Below are 18,860 nucleotides of genomic sequence, written 5' to 3'. Positions count from 1 at the left end.
CCCCAGAGGCAGGGAGCACCGATTCCAGGAAATGAGGCCTGGGTTTGCTTTCTGGGTTCTGCCATCCCTTAGCTGCAGGGCCTTGGGCAAGGCCCCCGCCCCCAATTCCCCACCCCCACTTCTGGGAGCATCAGATACTTTCCCTGACCATGGAGGGACAAAACCTCCCAATCCCTGGGCCCCCGAGGCAGAGGCTTGGATGAGATCCCAAATGTACAGTGCCTGGTTTGGCCCCAGCATGTGAAGGGAGCTCCCTCCCCTGTGCTGGGGCAATTGAAGGGGCACCCTGGGGTGCTCAGGGGCACCTTCCAGGGCTCAATTAAGGACTTGGAAGGTAACATCTGGAGGCAGATGTTATATCCGGGTCCTTAGCAAGTATTTCTTAAGCACCAGCTCTGTGAAGGGAAAAAACGCAACCCGATGCCTGATCCACTGTGGGGGAAAAAGGAGTCGGCACACAGCCTTCAAGTCTGAAAGGAGAGAAAGGACAGGCGGACAAGCAAAGCAAGCAGAGCAGAGACGGAGCTGGACGGAGCTGAGTTCAGAACGGAGAGCTCTCCCCCTTCAGCGTCTCGTCCTACTCCTCCCCCAGCGCTGCGGCGGTCGCTGGGAGCGACACTCCATCTTCTAAGTACATCTCATTACGCCAGCAAAGCACCCTCTCCCCCAACCCAGGCCTCCCACCCTCAAGCAGGACGCACGGCCCCAGACCACGATGACTGGAACCCAGCTTCGGAGGAGGCACGCTGAGTGTAGTCCCAGTTCCACACCAACTGCCTGGCCATAGGTGTGCTGGGGAGCTCGCTGAGCCTCAGACCCCCTCCTCTGCCTGATGGGGACAGTCAGCGGCCCTCGCCTTCTGTGATGGGGACAGTCAGCGGCCCTTGCCTTCTATGATGGGGACAGTCAGCGGCCCTCGCCTCGGAGGACGGTCGACAAGTCACGGAGAACACTTACAGTCTCACCTCACTGCCTGGCAACAGCATCGCTGTTTGCATAATCATCCCTCTAGAACCAGGCTGCCTGGTTTGGAAACCTGGCTCAGCTGTTACGAGCTGTGGGACTTTGGGCTAGTTACTTTACCTCTCTGTGCCCAGTTTCCTTCTTGGGGCTTAATTATCCGTACTGCTAGCATTCAGCAAGGTGATCTTTCCATTTTCTCTCATCTTCAGAATTTCCATAGGGTTGTTGGGAGTTAAGTGAACTATACATATTCATACGTATTATGTCCTGTGTCTTTCTTAGACGTCACCTGACATCCAGAAAGCACGATATGAATGCTTGCTGTTATTATTGTTTTAATTCATACAGATCATTAGTTAATAAATGTGAATCCAAGGCTGGTGTTAGGCCTGATGGTTTGAGTCCTGGTTCCAGTTCCTGACTCCAGTTTCCTGCCAGTGCAGACCCTGGGGGGCAGTGGTGATGGCTTCAGTAAGTGGGCATCTGCCACCTACATGGGAGACATGGATTCAGTCGCAGCTCCTGGCTTTGACACCTCAGCCATTGCAGGCATTTGGGGGGTGAACCATAAGAAAGGAGAGCAGGTCCTTTCTCTCTCTCTCTCTCCCTGCCTCTTAAATAAAATCATCGTTAAATAAAGGGAAACATACAACAAACAAAATAGGATGCTAGGAAAACAGGAAAAGGCTATAAGGTGTGCTGAAGGTGGAAACGGGGCTTCTGCTTGGCCAGAACCCCTCTGAGTGGAGCGTTTAAGGAGGTGGGGTGCAAGCTGTGCAGGGTCTGGGGCCGGGCGTCCCAGTGCAGCCGCAAAAGAGCAGAAATCCCTGCCATCCTGCAGCCTGCTCAGCACGGAGGTCCACCCAAGGTCACCTTGGAAAGGTCAGGTCCTCCACAAACCACCTTACTCCCGCCCTAATAGCTCACTAATCCCAGTCAAGCACAATGTGTGGAGTTTTTTTTTTTTTTTTTTTTTAAACTCGACCTCAGTTTACAAATGTGCAAAGTGCACAGGTTCTAAGGTGAGGCCATGCCTGGTGTTGTCTGCAGAAGCGCTGCCTGGTGGAGTTGAGGTGAGCCTGGGCAAGCAGTAGGGGAGCTGGGGAGAGGCGTGTGTGCAGGTACCGTGGCTCTGCCTGTGACGTCATCAACACGCGTAGAGTCCAGGGCAGTCAGGAGCCACCTGACAACAGCTAAGACCCAAGAGGCTCCGTGGCTGCCCTGAGCAATTCAAGGCAGGAGGAGCCCTAGGTGCAGAGCATGGCTCCTGCCTCAGTGACCTTTGCCCTGCTCCGTGTAGCCCCCCACTGCGCCGAGGTTCCTGGAGGCGCTCTACCGCACTCGGCTCACAGCAACCCTTGGAGACCACCACTGATATCTCCATTTACAGAGGAGACACTGAGACTTAGAGACGGTAAGACCTTGCTCCAAGCCCTGTGGGATCGGAAGCAGCTCTGCTGTGCCTCCGGAGATCTTGTTCCGCCCTCGAAGGCATGACCGTGCACTCTCTTTCTCCAGTCGCTGCTTCCAGCCAGTTATGGTACAGATACCCACCCAGGATGTGGCGGGGTAAGTGCTTCCTCCACATGCAGTACCTGGTAGGTACTCAGCAAACATCAGTTGTTCAAGATTCAAGCTCGGTGTTTGTGCCCTGTATCGTCTACGGGGTGTCCATCCAGACATCTGTCTGTGTCCACAGGAGCCTGGGCCCTGGGCCTCTTCCCACGATTCCCGGTGCCTGTGGGCTGCCCTTGTTAAAGCCTCATCACCATGACAACCTGCCCTCTTTCAGAAACAGGCATACACTCATGGTGGATGGATTAGGGTTGGGGAGACATAGCTAGGCTGGGAACAGTAAGAAAGAGATAACAGAGACGGACAAATACAGAGAAAATCAGAGAAGTGGAAAGAGAAGAAAGACATCAGCCGTGGGGTGCTGTGGAGGAGGAGCAGTGGCCAGAAGCCTTCTGTCCTGGCTTCCTGACGCTCAGGTGGTGCTGGGAAGAGAACCTGAAGACCTAGTGCCACAGTGTGGGTCTGGTCTAGAGTGTTCTCCCGCAAGGGCTCACATGATGGCCGCTTGGTCCTGAGTGTGGCCGTGTAACAGGTGGCGGGACCCGTAGAAGGGGGAGCCGAGTGGAAAGTCCTGGGACCCCAAGTTAATTCTCAAGAAAGTGAGCTGCTTTTCCAAATCGCTATCTGGCTTCCTGTCTGGAGATCCGATCTCTTCCCCCACCAGGAGCTTCTGCCATGGTGAAGCCATCTACTGTGCGATCTGGGTGTGACTCCCCCCACCACGAGCCAGAGCCGGAGCCAGTGCAGGTGCCGAGCCCTTACACCTCCAGAACTGTGAGCTAAATAAGCCTCTTCTCTTTCTGAAGTCACCTGGCCTCAGGGACTTTGTCCTGGAGATGGAAACAGACGAAGACACTGAGCTTAGAGCCTTTGCTGCAAGAACCAGCTCTGGGGCCTCAGTCTCCCCCTCTGCCTGTGTTCTTTCATGTCTGATAGGCTGCATTTAGGATTCCTCGACCGAATCGCCCTGGGTCAGAAGACACTCCCACTCACAGGCAAAGCACAGAGTTTATTCCAATCAGGACAAGGTGCGTTGCAGGAGAGCGCGCAGCCCACATCGCAGACATGGGATAAACAACCTCACAATAAATTATGGGCCAGCGGACCTTTCCCTCCCAGGCCGGCTCGCCACACCAGACCATTTGGCCAGTCTCAACGGGGATCAGGCAGGCTGGGACCAGCCAGGAGGGCTTTCAGCTGCAGAGCGAGATCTGCCCAGACCCAGATTTTCCCCTACAGCTTCCAAGCGGCAGAGATGAGCGCAGCAAGTCCACAGGAGGTCAACACCAGGAGACACACAGGGGTCTTTCCCGTGTCCCTCCCCCTTCAAAGTCAGCTGTGTCCCCCAGGAAGCCTCACGGGGGTGTTCTGGCCTGGGTGATTAAGCTGGCTCCTGGTGTCAGGCAGCAGAGCCGTCTTGGTAATTCTCGCTGATCCAGGCCAGAAAGACATTGAGCTCTCCCAAGGACTTGACGGCAGCCACGCGGGCCTCCATCTGAAACCAAGGAAGCCACAGTCAGCCCATGCCTCCCCAGACCCTGCACCCCTTCTCAAACAACTCAAGCCATAGTTCATCATCCAATGTATTTGCATAGCATCATCCTATAGGCAACGCCAATTTTTGTGCACAAATCATGTTGGCTTCTTCTAATAAAAATTAACTTCTTTGCTGGCCAGTCATTGGCTTGTCTTCTTTCTCACATTGGCTTCTCTTGTCCCAGAAAGTCTTTTTTTTTTTTTTTTTTTTTTTTTTTTTTTTTGACAGGCAGAGTGGACAGTGAGAGAGAGAGACAGAGAGAAAGGTCTTCCTTTGCCGTTTGTTCACCCTCCAATGGCCGCCACGGCCGGTGCGCTGATCCAAAGCCAGGAGCCAGGTGCTTCTCCTGGTCTCCCATGGGGTGCAGGGCCCAAGCACTTGGGTCATCCTCCACTGCACTCCCGGGCCACAGCAGAGAGCTGGCCTGGAAGAGGGGCAACCGGGAAAGAATCTGGTGCCCCGACCGGGACTAGAACCCAGTGTGCCGGCGCTGCTAGGTGGAGGATTAGCCTATTGAGCCACGGCGCCGGCCCCCAGAAAGTCTTAATCCCCATGGTGCTGGGACAGCCTGGGGTCCCCATCTGATACAGTAAAGCACCAGGGCCTGAGGGCGAGTGTCCCGTCCGAGCTCACCCTGCAGGAGAACCCCGGAGCTGGAACTGGAACCGCAGTGTCCTAGCGTACTCCACCGCCTTCCTCTGCAGACCGGAAGGAGGCAGTGGGCTCTTCAGGCACAGCTTGTGGAGCCAGCCAGCGTGGGAGCAAACCCTGTGTTCACCATTCAGGTGCAGTATGAACTTAGTTTGCTCACCCAACTTGTGCCTCGTTTCCTAACTTATCCAATGCAGGCAATGACTCACCACCTTGCCGTGAAGAGTAAGTGTGAATGCTTGTAGAGTGTTTAGAGCAGTACCTGGCCTACAGGGACAGCTAGCAACTTTTTGCTGTTGCCATAACAGTATCCCAACCTCCCCACAAAGAAACAGAGCCCTGCACAAGCAAACCCCTACCCCCTTCCACATCCGAGCATTGGCTCATTTGGGAGAGAACTCGGGCCTCAGTACTGAGCTACCAAGCCAGAGATCTGCACTGTAGCAAGATCTGCAGACGGAGGCCGGCGCCGCGGCTCACTAGGCTAATCCTCCGCCTAGCGGCGCCGGCACACCGGGTTCTAGTCCCGGTCGGGGCGCCGGATTCTGTCCCAGTTGCCCCTCTTCCAGGCCAGCCCTCTGCTGTGGCCAGGGAGTGCAGTGGAGGATGGCCCAAGTGCTTGGGCCCTGCACCCCATGGGAGACCAGGATAAGTACCTGGCTCCTGGCTCCTGCCATCGGATCAGCGCGGTGCGCCGGCCGCAGCGCGCCGGCCGTGGCGGCCATTGGAGGGTGAACCAACGGCAAAAGGAAGACCTTTCTGTCTCTCTCTCTCACTGTCCACTCTGCCTGTCAAAAGATCTGCAGACGCCGCAGGAGACACACTGCTTCTGCACTGCCATCCGCAGGAGAAGCGCTGTGTCTGCAGCACGCGGGCCGGGACCTGACGGCAGGTGCAGACCACAGGGGCACCTCCCGGACCCACACCTTGAGCGTAGCAGCCTGGGATTCCTGCTGCTCTTTGCTCCCTCTGCATCATCTCCACCTTAAGCAGCGTGCACTTTCCGCAAGTTATAACACAGGTCAGGGCTGCTATGTGAGGCTGTGGTGTGCAGGGTGGGCGTTCAGCCTAGCAGTTTAGATGCTGGTTAAGCTACAGCCTACATCAGTGTACCTGGGTTCGGTTCCCAGCTACAGCTCCGGACTCTGGCTTCCTGCCAACACAGATCCCGGGAAGCAGCAGGCACTGACTCATATAACTGGGTTCCTACCACTCACACAAGAGACCTGAATGGAGTTGCCAGCTCCTGGCTTCCACTTGGCCCAGCCCTGGCCACTGCAGGCATTGGGAGAGTGAACTAGTAGGTGGGAGCCCTCTCTCTCTCTCTCTCTCTCTCTCTCTCCCTCTCTTAGTGGAGGGATGATGGAGGAGAGGAGCCCAGGGAAGTAGCCAGTTCAGTAAGACCAACGAGCCCTTTGCACTCACACTCAAGCAGCAAGGTCCTCACTTGAAACTTGTTTAGCAAACGAATGAATTTGAGTCCAGAGGAGGCTGCAGGGCTGCCGCCCTCTCGATCAAGCTTCTACTCTCAGTTCCCACCTTCCTCATGACCTTACCTGATTATAGTTGTTGTGAATGATTTGGGTCACGTTGGTGGCTTCCTCCCTGCAGTGACACCGTCCCTGCACCTGCTGTGATGGAGGAGGGGCAGCACCCATCAGAGGACCTTTCCGCCCGCCATCTCCCCCATGTGAGCCGTACCACTTCTCCCCCTCCCAGGGTGAGAGCCAGGGGAGTAAACTCAGGTAGGGTGGCCAGCGGGGAGTGCAGCCAGTGTGTAGACTCTGCCTGCTTGGGACCATTGGCTTTTGCTTTTTCTGGATCTACACCCCCGAGTCTGTTAGCACCGGGACAGCAGGCACCACCTCTATCTTGCACTCTCTGAATGCAACATCCCACAAGGTAGGCACTCAGCAAAAAAATTTACTGAGCTAATGAATTAAATAATTGGCTATATGAATCCATTGAAGTTCATGGTCATGCTAATGCAAGTAGGACAGGGGCCTATAACAATTTGAGACTCTGAGACCCAGAGAGATGAAGTCCTTCCCACACAGTCACACAGGAAATCATCTGCAGGAATGGAGCTAGGACTTGTGCTCCAAGTTTTTGTTTATTTCGTTTTCCTTTCCAATGCTGGATTTTAAGCTCGTAGTGGATTCATGGGTGACCCTTAGGGCTAGGCTAAATCAAGAGACTAGACGTGGTTTGGAAACAAAAGGCCAGAAACAACTGGTGAGACTGGGTTCCAGGACACATCTCTCTCCCAGGCCTGGAGGGGCCACTTCAGGAACACTGGACATGAGCCAGTCCCCCCAGGAGGTCTGATGGGCCGTCAGGGGGCCCTGGGAGAAGTGTGACCCCTGGAAGAGGCCGCCTGCCTGCCAGTGACGGGGCAGGGGATTTCCTTGGCCTCCAGCTGGGGCCAGCGCATCCTGGGCCCTCCCGGGGCAGACGCCAAGCAGATGCTCGGGATCCTGACACCGTGACTCACACACTGCTGCACGGTCTTCTGCATGTAGAGGAAGGAGTTGGCAATGCTGCTGATTCGCCTCAAGATGTGCGGGTCCGGCTCCTGGTGGTCCTTGAACACCCTGTCCATGTAGAACGCCAGGAGGCTCCTGGTCACGCAGCACACATCTAACGGCTGCAGACACAAAGCAGAGAAGCCGCACAGGCCCCCGGCTCTTCCATCTGACAGACCTGGGAGAGCTCAGTGGGGGCGGCAAGAAGGCAGAGAACTGAAAGTCGTTTTTCAAAATTCCTAACGGTCTCAGAGTGTTCCTCTCCTCTCGCCACATCAAAGCCGCCCAGGACACAAGCAATGAGCAGAGACCCCAGTTTACCCGCCTCTTGCCATATGGCCAAGAGAGAGGCTAACAAAGAACGTGGCTGGAAGCCAGTCGGGGACCAGAATTCTCCATCCAGCAGCTACAGCACAGCGTCCCCGACTTCTGCTCACGTCCTTCCAGGAACCGGGCGTCTCCCTCTGCGGAGGGCTGATGGCCAAGCAGCTTTCTTGGAAAACACTCTCCTACATCCAGAAGCTGAAGCCGGCTTCTCTGTGGTGCCTCGCGGCCACCTCCAGCAGTCCCTCCTCCCACCATGAGGACAGCGTGCCTGCCTCAGTGCCCCCCACTGGATTCCCTTCCCATGTGGCCTTTTTAGACTCCACAGATCACTAGAATGGGCTGAAATTTCCAAGAGAGCAGACTGACACCTGCCAGGATGGGTACATCCGGGGAGAGGGGAGGTACACTGCCTGCAGGGTGCAGAACTGAGAAGGCACCACCCAGACAAGCTGGCTACACAGTTTCTCTCTGGTAGTTTGCACTGCAGAGAGAGCCGGTGAATGATGCCGCAGAAGATTTACCGTTCAGCCTAAGTAGGGAGTGGTTCAGGGACGGGACAGGGCATCCATCATCATTAGTGGTAAAGGAGCACCATCGCTTTGGCCCCAAGACAGCTGTTCCTAGATGGCCTTAAACTCTATTCGCAACACAAAACCCATCTCCTCCTCTGCCGCTGCTGGTTCCCTTAACCCGCCTCTGAGATACCAAACTCTGTGGCTCTACAAATAGGAACAGGGTAGAAAACAGGAAGGGAGGAAGGGCAGGAGGGAGAGAGGGACGATGATGAAGATCTGAATCCCCGTTAGCTCCTTTCCTTGCTCCAGAGCTCCTGGATCCAGGAGAAGGAAGCTGGAGACGGAGGCGCATGCATGGGGCTCCACGGCTGGCTTAGCCACCAGCGAGTCCTTCTCCCTCCCAAGGGCTCAGTGACCTTATCTGAAAGTGTTGGTCTAAGAATAGATGGCGTTCCTCCCAGCCATGCTGTCTAAGGAGTCTCTTACGCAGTTGGTTAGAATATGATTTACTAAGTAGGTACATCTACCCGCCACAAATGAGTCACTGCCTGGAAGAATTATGGAGGTCTCCCTGACCTATGTGGAGACGGTGAGGAAATCGCTCATTACAGAGACCTTGCACTCTGTCACATAAATTCCTGAAAAGCCAGATCTTTCTAGAATGTTCTCAAGGACTGGAGGAGCTCACTCTTGGGGTAGGTGTTGTGGTGCAGTGAGTTAAGTCATCACTTGGGACACAGGCACCCCATATTGGAGTGCCAGTTTGAATCCTGGTTATTCCACTTCCAATCTAGCTTCCTGCTAGTGCACCTGGGAGGCAGTGGGTGATGGCTCAAGTGCCTGGGTCCCTGCCACCCACATGGGAGATCCGGAATGAGTTCTGGGCTCCTGGCTTCAGCCCAGACTAGCCCTGGTTGTTATGGACATTTGGGGAGTGAATCAGCAGATGAAAGATCTCCCCCTCTCACTCCTTCTCCCTCTCTTTGTTGCTAATAAAATAAAAATAAATGAAAGCACCACTCATGGCCCCTTTTGTAGAGTGAATTATCCCCGGCAAGGTACAGTACACTCAGCACCGCTTGCCTGGACAGCTGCACCGGAGTCCTCCCTGGCAACCTCACCAGGCAGTCTTTCTAAAACATGTTGTGGCCACAGAGTTTTGGGCTCAAAAATACCAAGCAACCATTGCCTTGATTACAGGACTAGAGCTCAGCCTGCTTTTCAAATCCCTTGCCTCCAGGAGATTTCTCTTCCTCGGTCCTTACCACTCCCCTCGACGCTCTGTGTATCACAAACCTGCCACCTCACTGTCCCTGGTGCAGGTTTTGCCCTCACTGACTTTACACCCATGCCCCGTGCCAATCCACTAATCTAGACTCTCCTTAGCTTTTAAGTCACGGTTCATTTTCTCAGCTCCCCCTTCTTTCAAAAACCACTCCCAAGCCACCACATCCTGTGCCCTCGGAGCACCGGCATTTCCATGAGCTCAAGGGCAGTGGCACTGCTCAGACTGCCAGGGACCACAGTATTCCCCAACTCCTACCCTGCACATAAGACGCCTGTGCACAGAGGACAGCCCGGAGAATAGGGGTGAGAAAGGGACAGAGTGGGGACTCCTTTTTCAGCCAAGGGGCCCTTTGACCATGAAGATGAGCATGCAGGAAAGAGCAGACACAGGCCAGTACCTTAATGCCCTGCAGGCTGTCCAGTGCAGACAGGATGGTGATGTTTTGGAAGGTGTCATTGGCTTGCTGTGGAGGGAAACAAGAGCAGACGCAAGTGCTGAGCACGCCCGTGTTCAGAGCAGGACCCTACCCTTCAAGGTAGCACGCCCCCGGCCCAGCCCTCACCCCGGCCCGTACTCACTATGGCTCTTTGGATGTCTTGGAAACTCTCTTGCAGGTGGCGCATGTCCATGGAGATTGGACATCTCCTGAGACCACGGAGGTGCCCTGAGCACAGGACAAGCGTGATGCCCAGGAGCCAGAGGGGGACACCCTGCACCTTCATATCCTGCACACAGGGGTGCACGTCAGCTGCCCAGCCTGCGTAGAGAGTGATGAAGAGAAGACTCCTGACCCACACCCCCTGGGGACCAGGCAGGGCAGGCCAAGAGAGAACAAGACTCAAGACCTCAGCCAGTGGAGTCTCAGGGGTGTGTGTCTCCTCCTTCTTCCGTGAGTCAGTCAAATATGAGCCCTCTCCTCCCCACACACCCCCACTCCCTCCTCAACTGCCCCCCCAGGGCACGATGCAGCTCTCTCTTGGGTCCCAGCGTGGAGATCTGTGTGTATATCACTCTTCTATGACTCAACACAGCTCACTTTGTCAACAGGAGTGAAGAGCATTGTTTTTAATAAGTCAAATCGGAAAAATGCCCTAGGAATTAGGCAACAGATCTGAAAAACCATGAAAGCACATTTGGTTTTTAATGTTTGCCCCCAAAATAGAAGACACCCTTTTCTTATATAATCTCCTAATGTGCCTCTGCTTAAAGTCAGTGCTGTGCCAGCTCTGCAGATTTCACCTCCTGCAAAATGATGCCCCCTCCTCCTAACTCCCGGTGAGGAGCTAGGGAGCGCAAGCCCCCCGGGAGTCCTAGCTGGAGGCTTCTCGTCTGTTCCTCCTGGAGCCAGCGAATGACAGGGACGCGTCTGCAGCCAGCTCATTCCTAGGCAGAGCAGTTGCCTCTTCTAACCCTCTCGCCTTCCTTGCCTCTGTCCCTCTGCGTCTTCCCTTACCCACCCTAAATCGCATCCTACGATGCGCAGAGAAAAGTGCATAATCCACCGTGGCACAGCTCGCTGTGTTCTCTTTCTCTGATCTTCCTTCCACCCTCCGGGTGGCACAAGCATCACAGGCAGAGCCCAGCCTTCAACGTGGGTCTGATGTCCACACACGTGACGAGACCAGCCCCTGCCCGGCACCCTCCATGCTTGCAGCCGTGTGTGCTGGGGTCAGGATGGTGAGTGTGGACATGGAAGAGAGGAGGACACTCACACAATTAGCTGAGGGGCTGCACAGGCCCTCCTCCCACCTCCCACCCCCGGCCACAGTCACAGCGGCTGTGACTCTGAAGAGCTGTTCCTGCTCCTCCCCCACGACCCATCGTGGGCCCTGGGCCCCTGCTCTAGAAAGAAACAGAATCCTCGTCCTGCCCTAGCTGGATCTGCTTCCCAGTGAGCACACAGGTGTGTACCGGGAGTCTGCCACAAGGCAGCCATCACACCGGAGGCCCTTCTTCCATTGTCTCAACCTCTTTCTGGCCAAGCAAGGACAGAAACCCCACTGGCAGGGGCGTGTGTGGGGCACCCCCAAAGCTCTGCCCCTCTAAAGGCAACTCCGGCACCCTGAGCCAGTTAGAGGGTGCACGGGCCAGACATACCACCGGTGCCAGGCACCTGCCAAACATCTTACCAAGTGTCTCATCCAGGGTTCACAGGCCCCCCATTCCAGTCCCATTTCAACAAGAAGAGAACAGAGACAGAGGCGGGAAGGCGCCCTACGCCAGCCAGGACTTGAAGGAAGGCAGATGGGTCCTGGGGCCCGTTCTCTTCTCTGCTGCCTTGCCCCACTGACAACCCTTACCCCCAGTCAGACAGGCACCTGCTCCTGATCGGGTCCCACAGAACCAGCAGCATGCCTTACATTTAAAGAGATAGTTGATACTGCAAGAAAGAAGGTGGCACATTAAAGTGCCCAGTGCAGTTCCTGGAACAAAAGCATGATAGGAAAGATGTCAGGTGCCTGCCCTGCCCTCCCTGCCGGCTGTCTGCTCAGGCCCCAGGAGGTGCACCCTGTGCAGGGTCTCCGTCCCCTCTCCACAAAGCAGCCAGTGCCCCAGCATGGTCGCAACTGCCCATCTCCCCCCGGCACCTTGAAGGAGGCGGCCTCGGGGGAGCAGGACTCGCAGCCGCTCGGGGGTGGACGATCAGCTTCGGCTCTCGCTTCGGCTCTCGCCGCGCCGGGCAACTGTTCCCCGCGTCTTGTCGCCCTGCTCTTTCCCATGTGGGAAGGGCTGGTCACTTTTATGAAGGTGCATCAGCGGAAATGCTGTCAGCGTCGACTGGGTGGAAGTGATTTCTCTCCTCATTTCTTCAGCACCTCTTTTCCCTAATTGTTTTCATGTCTTCTTTTCATCCGTCTTTGTGATGGAGCTGATTAATCGTTATTAAGAAATGCCTCTTTCTCCCGGGTCCTGGCATGCAGTTTCTGGGGAAAATAAAAAAAATCACCATGCAAATGAGACTGTCTGACAAGCCTGTGTCCACACAGAGAAACCCCAGTGAGGTCACTTTCCTGAGAGCCGTGGCTTGCCACCAGCCGTGCCCTGCAGGCAAAGTCATGAAAGCATTCTTCAGAAGGCAACGCCCTGCCTGCCAGCTACCAGTCCCATGGGACTCTGCAGGTGCCCCTGGCTCCCGCTCAATCCATCTCCCAGAAGCTGCACAGAGCTACTAAGCACCTACTGTGTGCCAGGCACATGCTGGGTGCTCTCCACACGTCATTTTGTGTCACTTCACAGGGAATGTTTTCTTCTCTCCTGAATGCAAGATTTCTTTGCTTCTCCTCCATCTCCTCCCCTGAGCAGTGCTTCCGCTCTTTTTTTTTTTTTTTGGCCGGGCAGAGTTAGACAGTGAGAGAGGGAGAGACCAAGAGAAAGGTCTTCCTTCCATTGGTTCACTCCCCTAATGGCCGCTACGGCCGGCGCTGTGTCAATCCAAAGCCAGGAGCCAGGTACTTCCTCTCAGTCTCCCATGCGGGTGCAGGGACCTAAGCACTTGGGCCATCCTCCACTGCCCTCCCAGGCCACAGCAGAGAGCTGGCCTGGAAGAAGAGCAACCAGGACTAGAACCCGGCACCCCGACCAGGACTAGAACCCGGGATGCCAGCGCCGCAGAGTGCTTCCACTCTTGATCAGTGCAGAGAGAGAAGGCGAGACTGGAAAGTAGAGGTGCCGAAGACAGCCAGCGGCAGTGCTGGGAGCAGAACCTGGAATCCTTGCTCTTGGGCCAGAAGGTGCATTATTTAACTTTTTTTTTTTTTTAAAGATTGATTGATTCATTTGAAAGGCAGAGAGTTACAGAGAGAGGAGCGACACAGAGAGATCTTCCATCTGCTGGTTCACTCCCCGAATGGCCGCAACAGCAGGACTGAGCCAGGCCGAAGCCAGGAGCCAGGAGCTTTATCCAGGTCTCCCACGTAGGGGCAGGGACCCAAGCATTTGAGCCATCTTCTGTTGCTTTCCCAGGTGCACTATGGGGGAACTGGATCAGAAGAGGAGCAGGCAGGTTTTGAAGTGGCCGCTTAAGCTTTTTATACACACTTGACCACGAAATCCAAGGGTCAGGGTTTAGGGCAATGTAAAGACAGGAAATGAACAGCTTCCTCCCCAAACACAGCTTCCTGGAATAAACACAGCTCTTGGGGCCAGCGTTGTGGTGAAGTGGATAAAGCCATCATCTGCCATGCTGGCATCTCTTATGGGCCACTTGTTTGAGTCCCAGCTGCTCCACTTCTACTCCAGCTCCCTGCTGATGGTCTGGGAAAAGCAGCAGAAGAAGAGCCCAAGTGCTTGGACCCCTGCCACCCACGTGGGAGACCTGGATGAAGCTCTTGGCTCTGGCTTCTGCTTGGTCCAGCCCTGGCTGTTGTTGCCATCTGGGAAGTGAACCAGCAGATAGAAGATCTCTCTCTCTCTAATTCTTCTTTTCAAATAAGTAAATAAATAAGTCTTTAAAATTTTAAATAAACCCTGGATCCCTTTTCTGAGATACTGGATAAGCTACTTAAGACCTTTCTGAAGGCCGGCACTGCGGCTCACTAGGCTAATCCTCAGCCTGCGGCGCCCGCACCCTAGTCCCAGTCGGGGCGCCGGATTCTGTTCCTGGTTGCTCCTCTTCCAGGCCAGCTCTCTGCTGTGGCCCGGGAGTGCAGTGGAGGATGGCCCAAGTGCTTGGGCCCTGCACCCCATGGGAGACCAGGAGAAGCACCTGGCTCCTGGCTTCGGATCAGCGCGGTGTGCTGGCTGCAGCAGCCAATGGAGGGTGAACCAATGGAAAAGGAAGACCTTTCTCTCTATCTCTCTCTCTCACTGTCCACTCTGTCAAAAAAAAAAAAAAAAAGACTTTTTTGAAGCTCCACAAAATATGTAAAATAAACTGTAAGGGTTGGAGTGAGCTAATGGCTCTGTCACATAGTGACTACTCCTTTAATCTGCATGGTTTATTCCTATGCACCTAGGAGAGAAGAGACCTTCATTAGAGGTTAAGAGACACCTCTCCACGCCCTCTGCAGAAAGGGGAAAGAACTGCTCTTGATTCTGGGGTCCCCCCACTTCCCACCCCGTGTCCCCAAGTCTGTGCTGAGTGAGAGATGGGGGCTGTTTTCCTAACATGGTCTCAGCCGCCGGGCTCAGAGGCCAGCCCACATCGTGAGAGGATTGCAACACAGCCCATGTGCTCAGACGCGCGTCCTTAGCTGGCTTTCGCCGTAGGGCAAGATGTGGCAGCAGGAAGCCTGCAGAAGGGACCATGTGGCATGTGCGCAGCTCCTCATGCAGCGTGTGGGCTCGGTACCTGTCCACTCACCTGCAAAATGGTCAGATGGTACCTACTGGATACTCACCACATGGGCATGGCATGATGATTAGATGATTCCCTGGGAGCCCTCAGCCCCGACCCAGGCACACACCAAGCAATTCAAAAATGCCCTTTGTTCTTAAGCAAAGCCTGAGCCCCTACACCAGGAGGAAGGGGAAACAGCAAGAAAGGATTTCTCTATATCCCAAGCCTTGGTGCCTGACCCTTCATTTAAAAAAAAGAACAGAGATTGAGTTGTAAGTGCATCTCCCCAGAACTGCAATCAAACTCTGGCGTGGCTCTTAGATACGGGGTTATGTCTAACGTGAGAACTGGGACTTCCAGAACCAGGGAGCCATCATTTTCCCGCTTGGTGAACAGGAAACCTCAGTGTTCCGTTTGCTGAGGGAGGGAGGGAGGGGCGAGGAAGCAGCCTGCGCTGAGCTGATCGCGGGTCTCTCCTGCCTTCCCGTTCTCCATCCCCACCCAGCACTGACTCCAGCTTCAGGAATCATCAAGTCCGGTGGGGCCGGACCAGTTCCTCTTCACGAAAGAATGGCAGCTGCCCACTCCTAACGCAAGTGTGGGAGCCCAGGCAAAATCGCCCACTCTGGAGGCTGCCGAGCCCAGAGCCCTCTATGGGATGAGGATCCACTGGGTAGAGCAAGGTGGGGCCCTACCACAAAGTCTGCATGAAGCGAATCCGGCCGATCTGGGTCGTTTAGGTCGCACCTGGGTAAGAATCTGTCACTAGGAGGACTTTACCACGCTAGGAAATATGACAGAGAAAGAATCTGTAAAAGAAACTAATGTAATTGTTACTGATGAATATTCGCTTTGAGAAGCAAATAAGGACTTAAAAGCCGAAACAATAGAAATATTTAGGTATCTTGATAAATACACTTAGGTCAGGATGTTTAAAATTGTATGTAGGTTGAAAATAAAGCCAAAAAAAAAGATAAAATTCTCAGAAATGGGAAATATATTTATGCATTTATTTTAAATCCAAATCATTTCATTTTATTTTATTTAAAAAGAGAGAAAATTCCTATCTGCTGGTTCGCCCTTCAAATGAGCACAGTGATTAGGGCAAGGCTGGACCAAAGCCAGGAATGAGGAACTCACCCCAGGTCTCGAAGGTAGATGGTGGTAACCCAGGCACTTGAGTCTTCATTGCTACCTCCCAGGGTCTACACTGGCAGGAACTTGGAGTCAGGAACCAGAGCTGGGGATCCCACCCAGGCACTGCAACGGGGGTGGGGGGGACCTAGTGCCTTGACCATGCGGCCAAACATCCAGCCCAGAACCGGTCAGTTTAGACCTAGTGTTTCTCCTTGGGTTGGGTTTCCAGCACAGAAGTGGTGCAAGTGTTCCAAAGCCTCTACCTCCTGACCTCTGCGCTCTCTCACCCCTCCCACCCCGCTACCCTCACTACCCTCGCCCCATGGGATCAGATGTGGAAGGGAGTCTGGAGCTCTGGGGAGCCCACAGATGCTGTCGCCTGCCAGGCCAGGCTGCTCTGACTTGCCATTACCGAGGAAGCTGATGACCTCGGGAAATCCAAGCTGGCCACCCCCGTGCTAGTGAGGGGCAAGGGCAGATCCACCTGGGCTTTCCTTGTCTCTTCCTTCTTTGCCCCAGGGCTGTCAGTCAAAGCCTGCCCACCCACAGCCGCAGACGCTGTGTGTCAAGGAGTTCCAATTCCACCACAGCAGCCCTGTGGAGACAGGGTACTGGGGAGCTGTTAACAGGTAAGGAAGGAGACCAGGCGACACCGCTGCACCCCTCTGCTGGGACAACAGGGCACCCTTCCCTGGCAGACCAGCTTTCTAAGGTGCTCAGCTAGTCTTGGTGCTTCCCGGGCTTAAATTCTTAGTGTGGGTCCCTGCAGCCTCGGTGAAGGCAAAGTCCCCTACCCAGGACTTCCAGACCCCTCACATCGGGACCTCATGTGCCTGTGCCACCTGTTCTGTCTTGAGGAGCCCCCTGGAAGGCACCCTCCTGGCTCTTGGCCTCGAGAACCCCAGCACTTGTCTCATTGCGACTCCTGCAGCCAGCTCGCTCCCTCTTCCGCCCCACCTTCCCTTGTCCCTGGCTGAGCTGAAATTCAAGATGAACGACTTGCCAATATTTGTAATTGCTAAATCTGGTCGGTCTACACTGGACTCTCTCCAGCCAGGGGCAGATCCAGTTTCTACATTGGGGAGGGAGCCATGGTTTCTTTCAAGAAATGGAATTCAAAAGCCATATTAGAGACAAAATGAATACTTAGAATAATAAATCACAACAAATTCCAAATTTAAAAAGCTGACACGTACCACAAAATCCAGAATAATAAATCAACACTTTATTATTTACACATTTATTTTCTTGTTTGAAAGTCAGGGAGAAGGACAGACAGACACAGAGAGAGCGTCCATTCCTGGTTCACGCTCCAAAGGCCTGCAGCAGCTGGGGTTGGGCCCGGCCAAAGCCAGGAATCAGGAACTCGACGTGGGATCAAAGCACTCGAGCCACCAGCTGCTGCCTCCAGGGCACACGTTGACAGGAAGCAGAGCTGAGACTCAAACCCAGGACCTCTTATGGGACGCAGGCACCCCGAGAGACATCTAAACTGCTCTGCCAAACGCTCACCCCGTGTTCATTAACTGCCTGACACTGCTTTGCTTGCTTTTTCCATGATACTCAATTTTATTGCTTTTTTATTCCAAAACTGAATTTTTGTCATGTTGATATTTAGAATGCAGAACCTATATGAAACATTAGTACCCTATAAATATGGGAATTTTGATAAATTCTGATTTATGATATTCCCATCAGAAAAGGAAAATGTCTATGATTCATTTATAGTTGTATGATTGTATTATTGAGTATATTTTTCTAGATTTTAATGAAAATTAACTCTGGCTTATCATTTTCTTTTTTTTAAGATTTATTCATATACTTGAAAGTCAGAGTTACATAGAGAGAGAAGGAGAGGCAGAGAGAGAGAGAGAGAAGAGGTCTTCTATCCATCAGTTCACTCCCCAGTTGGCCCCAATGGCCGGAGCTGAGCCTATCTGAAGCCAGGAAGCAGGAGCTTCCTCCGGGTCCTCCCATGTGGGTGCAGGGGCCCAAGGGCCTGGGTCCTCTTCTACTGCTTTCCCAGGCCATAGCAGAGAGCTGGATCGGAAGTGGAGCAGCTGGAACTCGAACTGGTGCCCATTTGGGGTGCCAGCACCGCAGGTGGCGGCTTTTCCTGCTACCACCACAGCGCTGGCCCCTGGCTTATCATTTTCCACGTCTGATGACCAGGAGAATTTTCAGCAGGCTGGCTGCTGGCTGCACGCGTGGCGATGCCTGCTCCTCTGCCTGTGTCCACACAGCTCCAGTGAGTGATAAGAGCCACACGGTGTTTGAAAGGGGTATTTCTAAATGCTATCTTTACCCAAGAGTGGCTGGCAAGGCCTCATCCACACAGAGATGTGGTGACAAACCACATAAACAGATGTCTCTCAAAGCAGACAGCATCCCCAGTCAACGACTCCTGAGCCAGATCTCCCAAATGTGGTGGGCTCCCTGCTGCTGCCCAGCACGCAGGCCTGTGTGACGCCGCAGTCAGAGGGGAAAGGTCACCGAGCTAAAGGAAAGCTGCGGCACCCTGCTCTTGTGAATGTTGCGGGAATGTTGAACCTGTGACCCCACTGCTGCTCCGTTGCCTGGAACACAGTCCCTGCACAAGTGGCAGACTCAGAGCTGAACGGTTAGCGCCCTCCAGCCTTGACTCCAGGACAGCACAATGCGTTGACTTGTATTTCTGGGTAAATTCTTGCTTCTTATCAAAGGTGACTTTAGAAGGCGTGTGATGAAAATCAGCAAGCGTTTACGGCAGCCCCTGGGCCCCTACTCCCGCTCCCCATGAACGTCAGGGTTTGGAGTTTGGCTTCCTCTCCTCCCACTGAGCTCCATAATTCTAAAGAGCATGTGCCAACTGCTATTACTTAATGCTTTATTCTAGAAATTATCTGCAAGCTTACTACACCAGAAGATGAAGGCCTAATTATCTTTTGTTGTTGTTTTTAAGATTTATTTATTTATTTGAAAGTCAGAGTTACACAGAGAGAGAAGAAGAGGCAGAGAGAGAGGGAGGTCTCCATCCGCTGGTTCACTCCCCAACTGGCCACAACAGTAGGAGTTGCGCTGATCT

General features: G+C 54.0%; 1 protein-coding gene across 2 annotated transcripts; it reads right to left on the bottom strand.

Annotated features, from left to right (window-relative positions):
- Window positions 1-3,534: 3,534 nt before the first annotated feature.
- IL19 (interleukin 19) lies at window positions 3,535-12,231 on the bottom strand. Of its 2 annotated transcripts, XM_002717437.5 has the most exons (6): window positions 11,970-12,231; window positions 9,960-10,138; window positions 9,779-9,844; window positions 7,221-7,373; window positions 6,283-6,357; window positions 3,535-4,033 (listed from the first exon to the last, which is right to left on the bottom strand). In XM_002717437.5, the coding sequence occupies exons 2-6, from the start codon at window positions 10,101-10,103 to the stop codon at window positions 3,938-3,940; spliced, it is 534 nt and encodes a 177-aa protein (XP_002717483.3). In that variant the 5' UTR covers window positions 10,104-10,138; window positions 11,970-12,231; the 3' UTR covers window positions 3,535-3,937. The 2 variants fall into 2 exon arrangements, with proteins under 2 accessions (XP_002717483.3, XP_069912306.1); XM_070056205.1 differs by lacking the exon at window positions 11,970-12,231 and having other exon boundaries at window positions 9,960-10,239.
- Window positions 12,232-18,860: the final 6,629 nt, after the last annotated feature.

Source organism: Oryctolagus cuniculus, chromosome 13, assembly GCF_964237555.1.
Source record: "Oryctolagus cuniculus chromosome 13, mOryCun1.1, whole genome shotgun sequence".
Lineage (NCBI taxonomy): Eukaryota > Metazoa > Chordata > Mammalia > Lagomorpha > Leporidae > Oryctolagus > Oryctolagus cuniculus.
This window is presented reverse-complemented; position numbering and strand designations above follow the sequence as displayed.

What these genes read in the sequence shown, in the direction of transcription:
- IL19 (XM_002717437.5), bottom strand. Translation starts at nt 10,103, where the DNA reads ATGAAGGTGCAGGGTGTCCCCCTCTGGCTCCTGGGCATCACGCTTGTC. An exon ending in AAGACATCCAAAGAGCCATA is followed by an intron (nt 9,845 to 9,959) that starts GTGAGTACGGGC and finishes TTCCCTCCACAG; the next exon opens with CAAGCCAATGACACCTTCCA. An exon ending in ACAGCCTGCAGGGCATTAAG is followed by an intron (nt 7,374 to 9,778) that starts GTACTGGCCTGT and finishes TTGTGTCTGCAG; the next exon opens with CCGTTAGATGTGTGCTGCGT.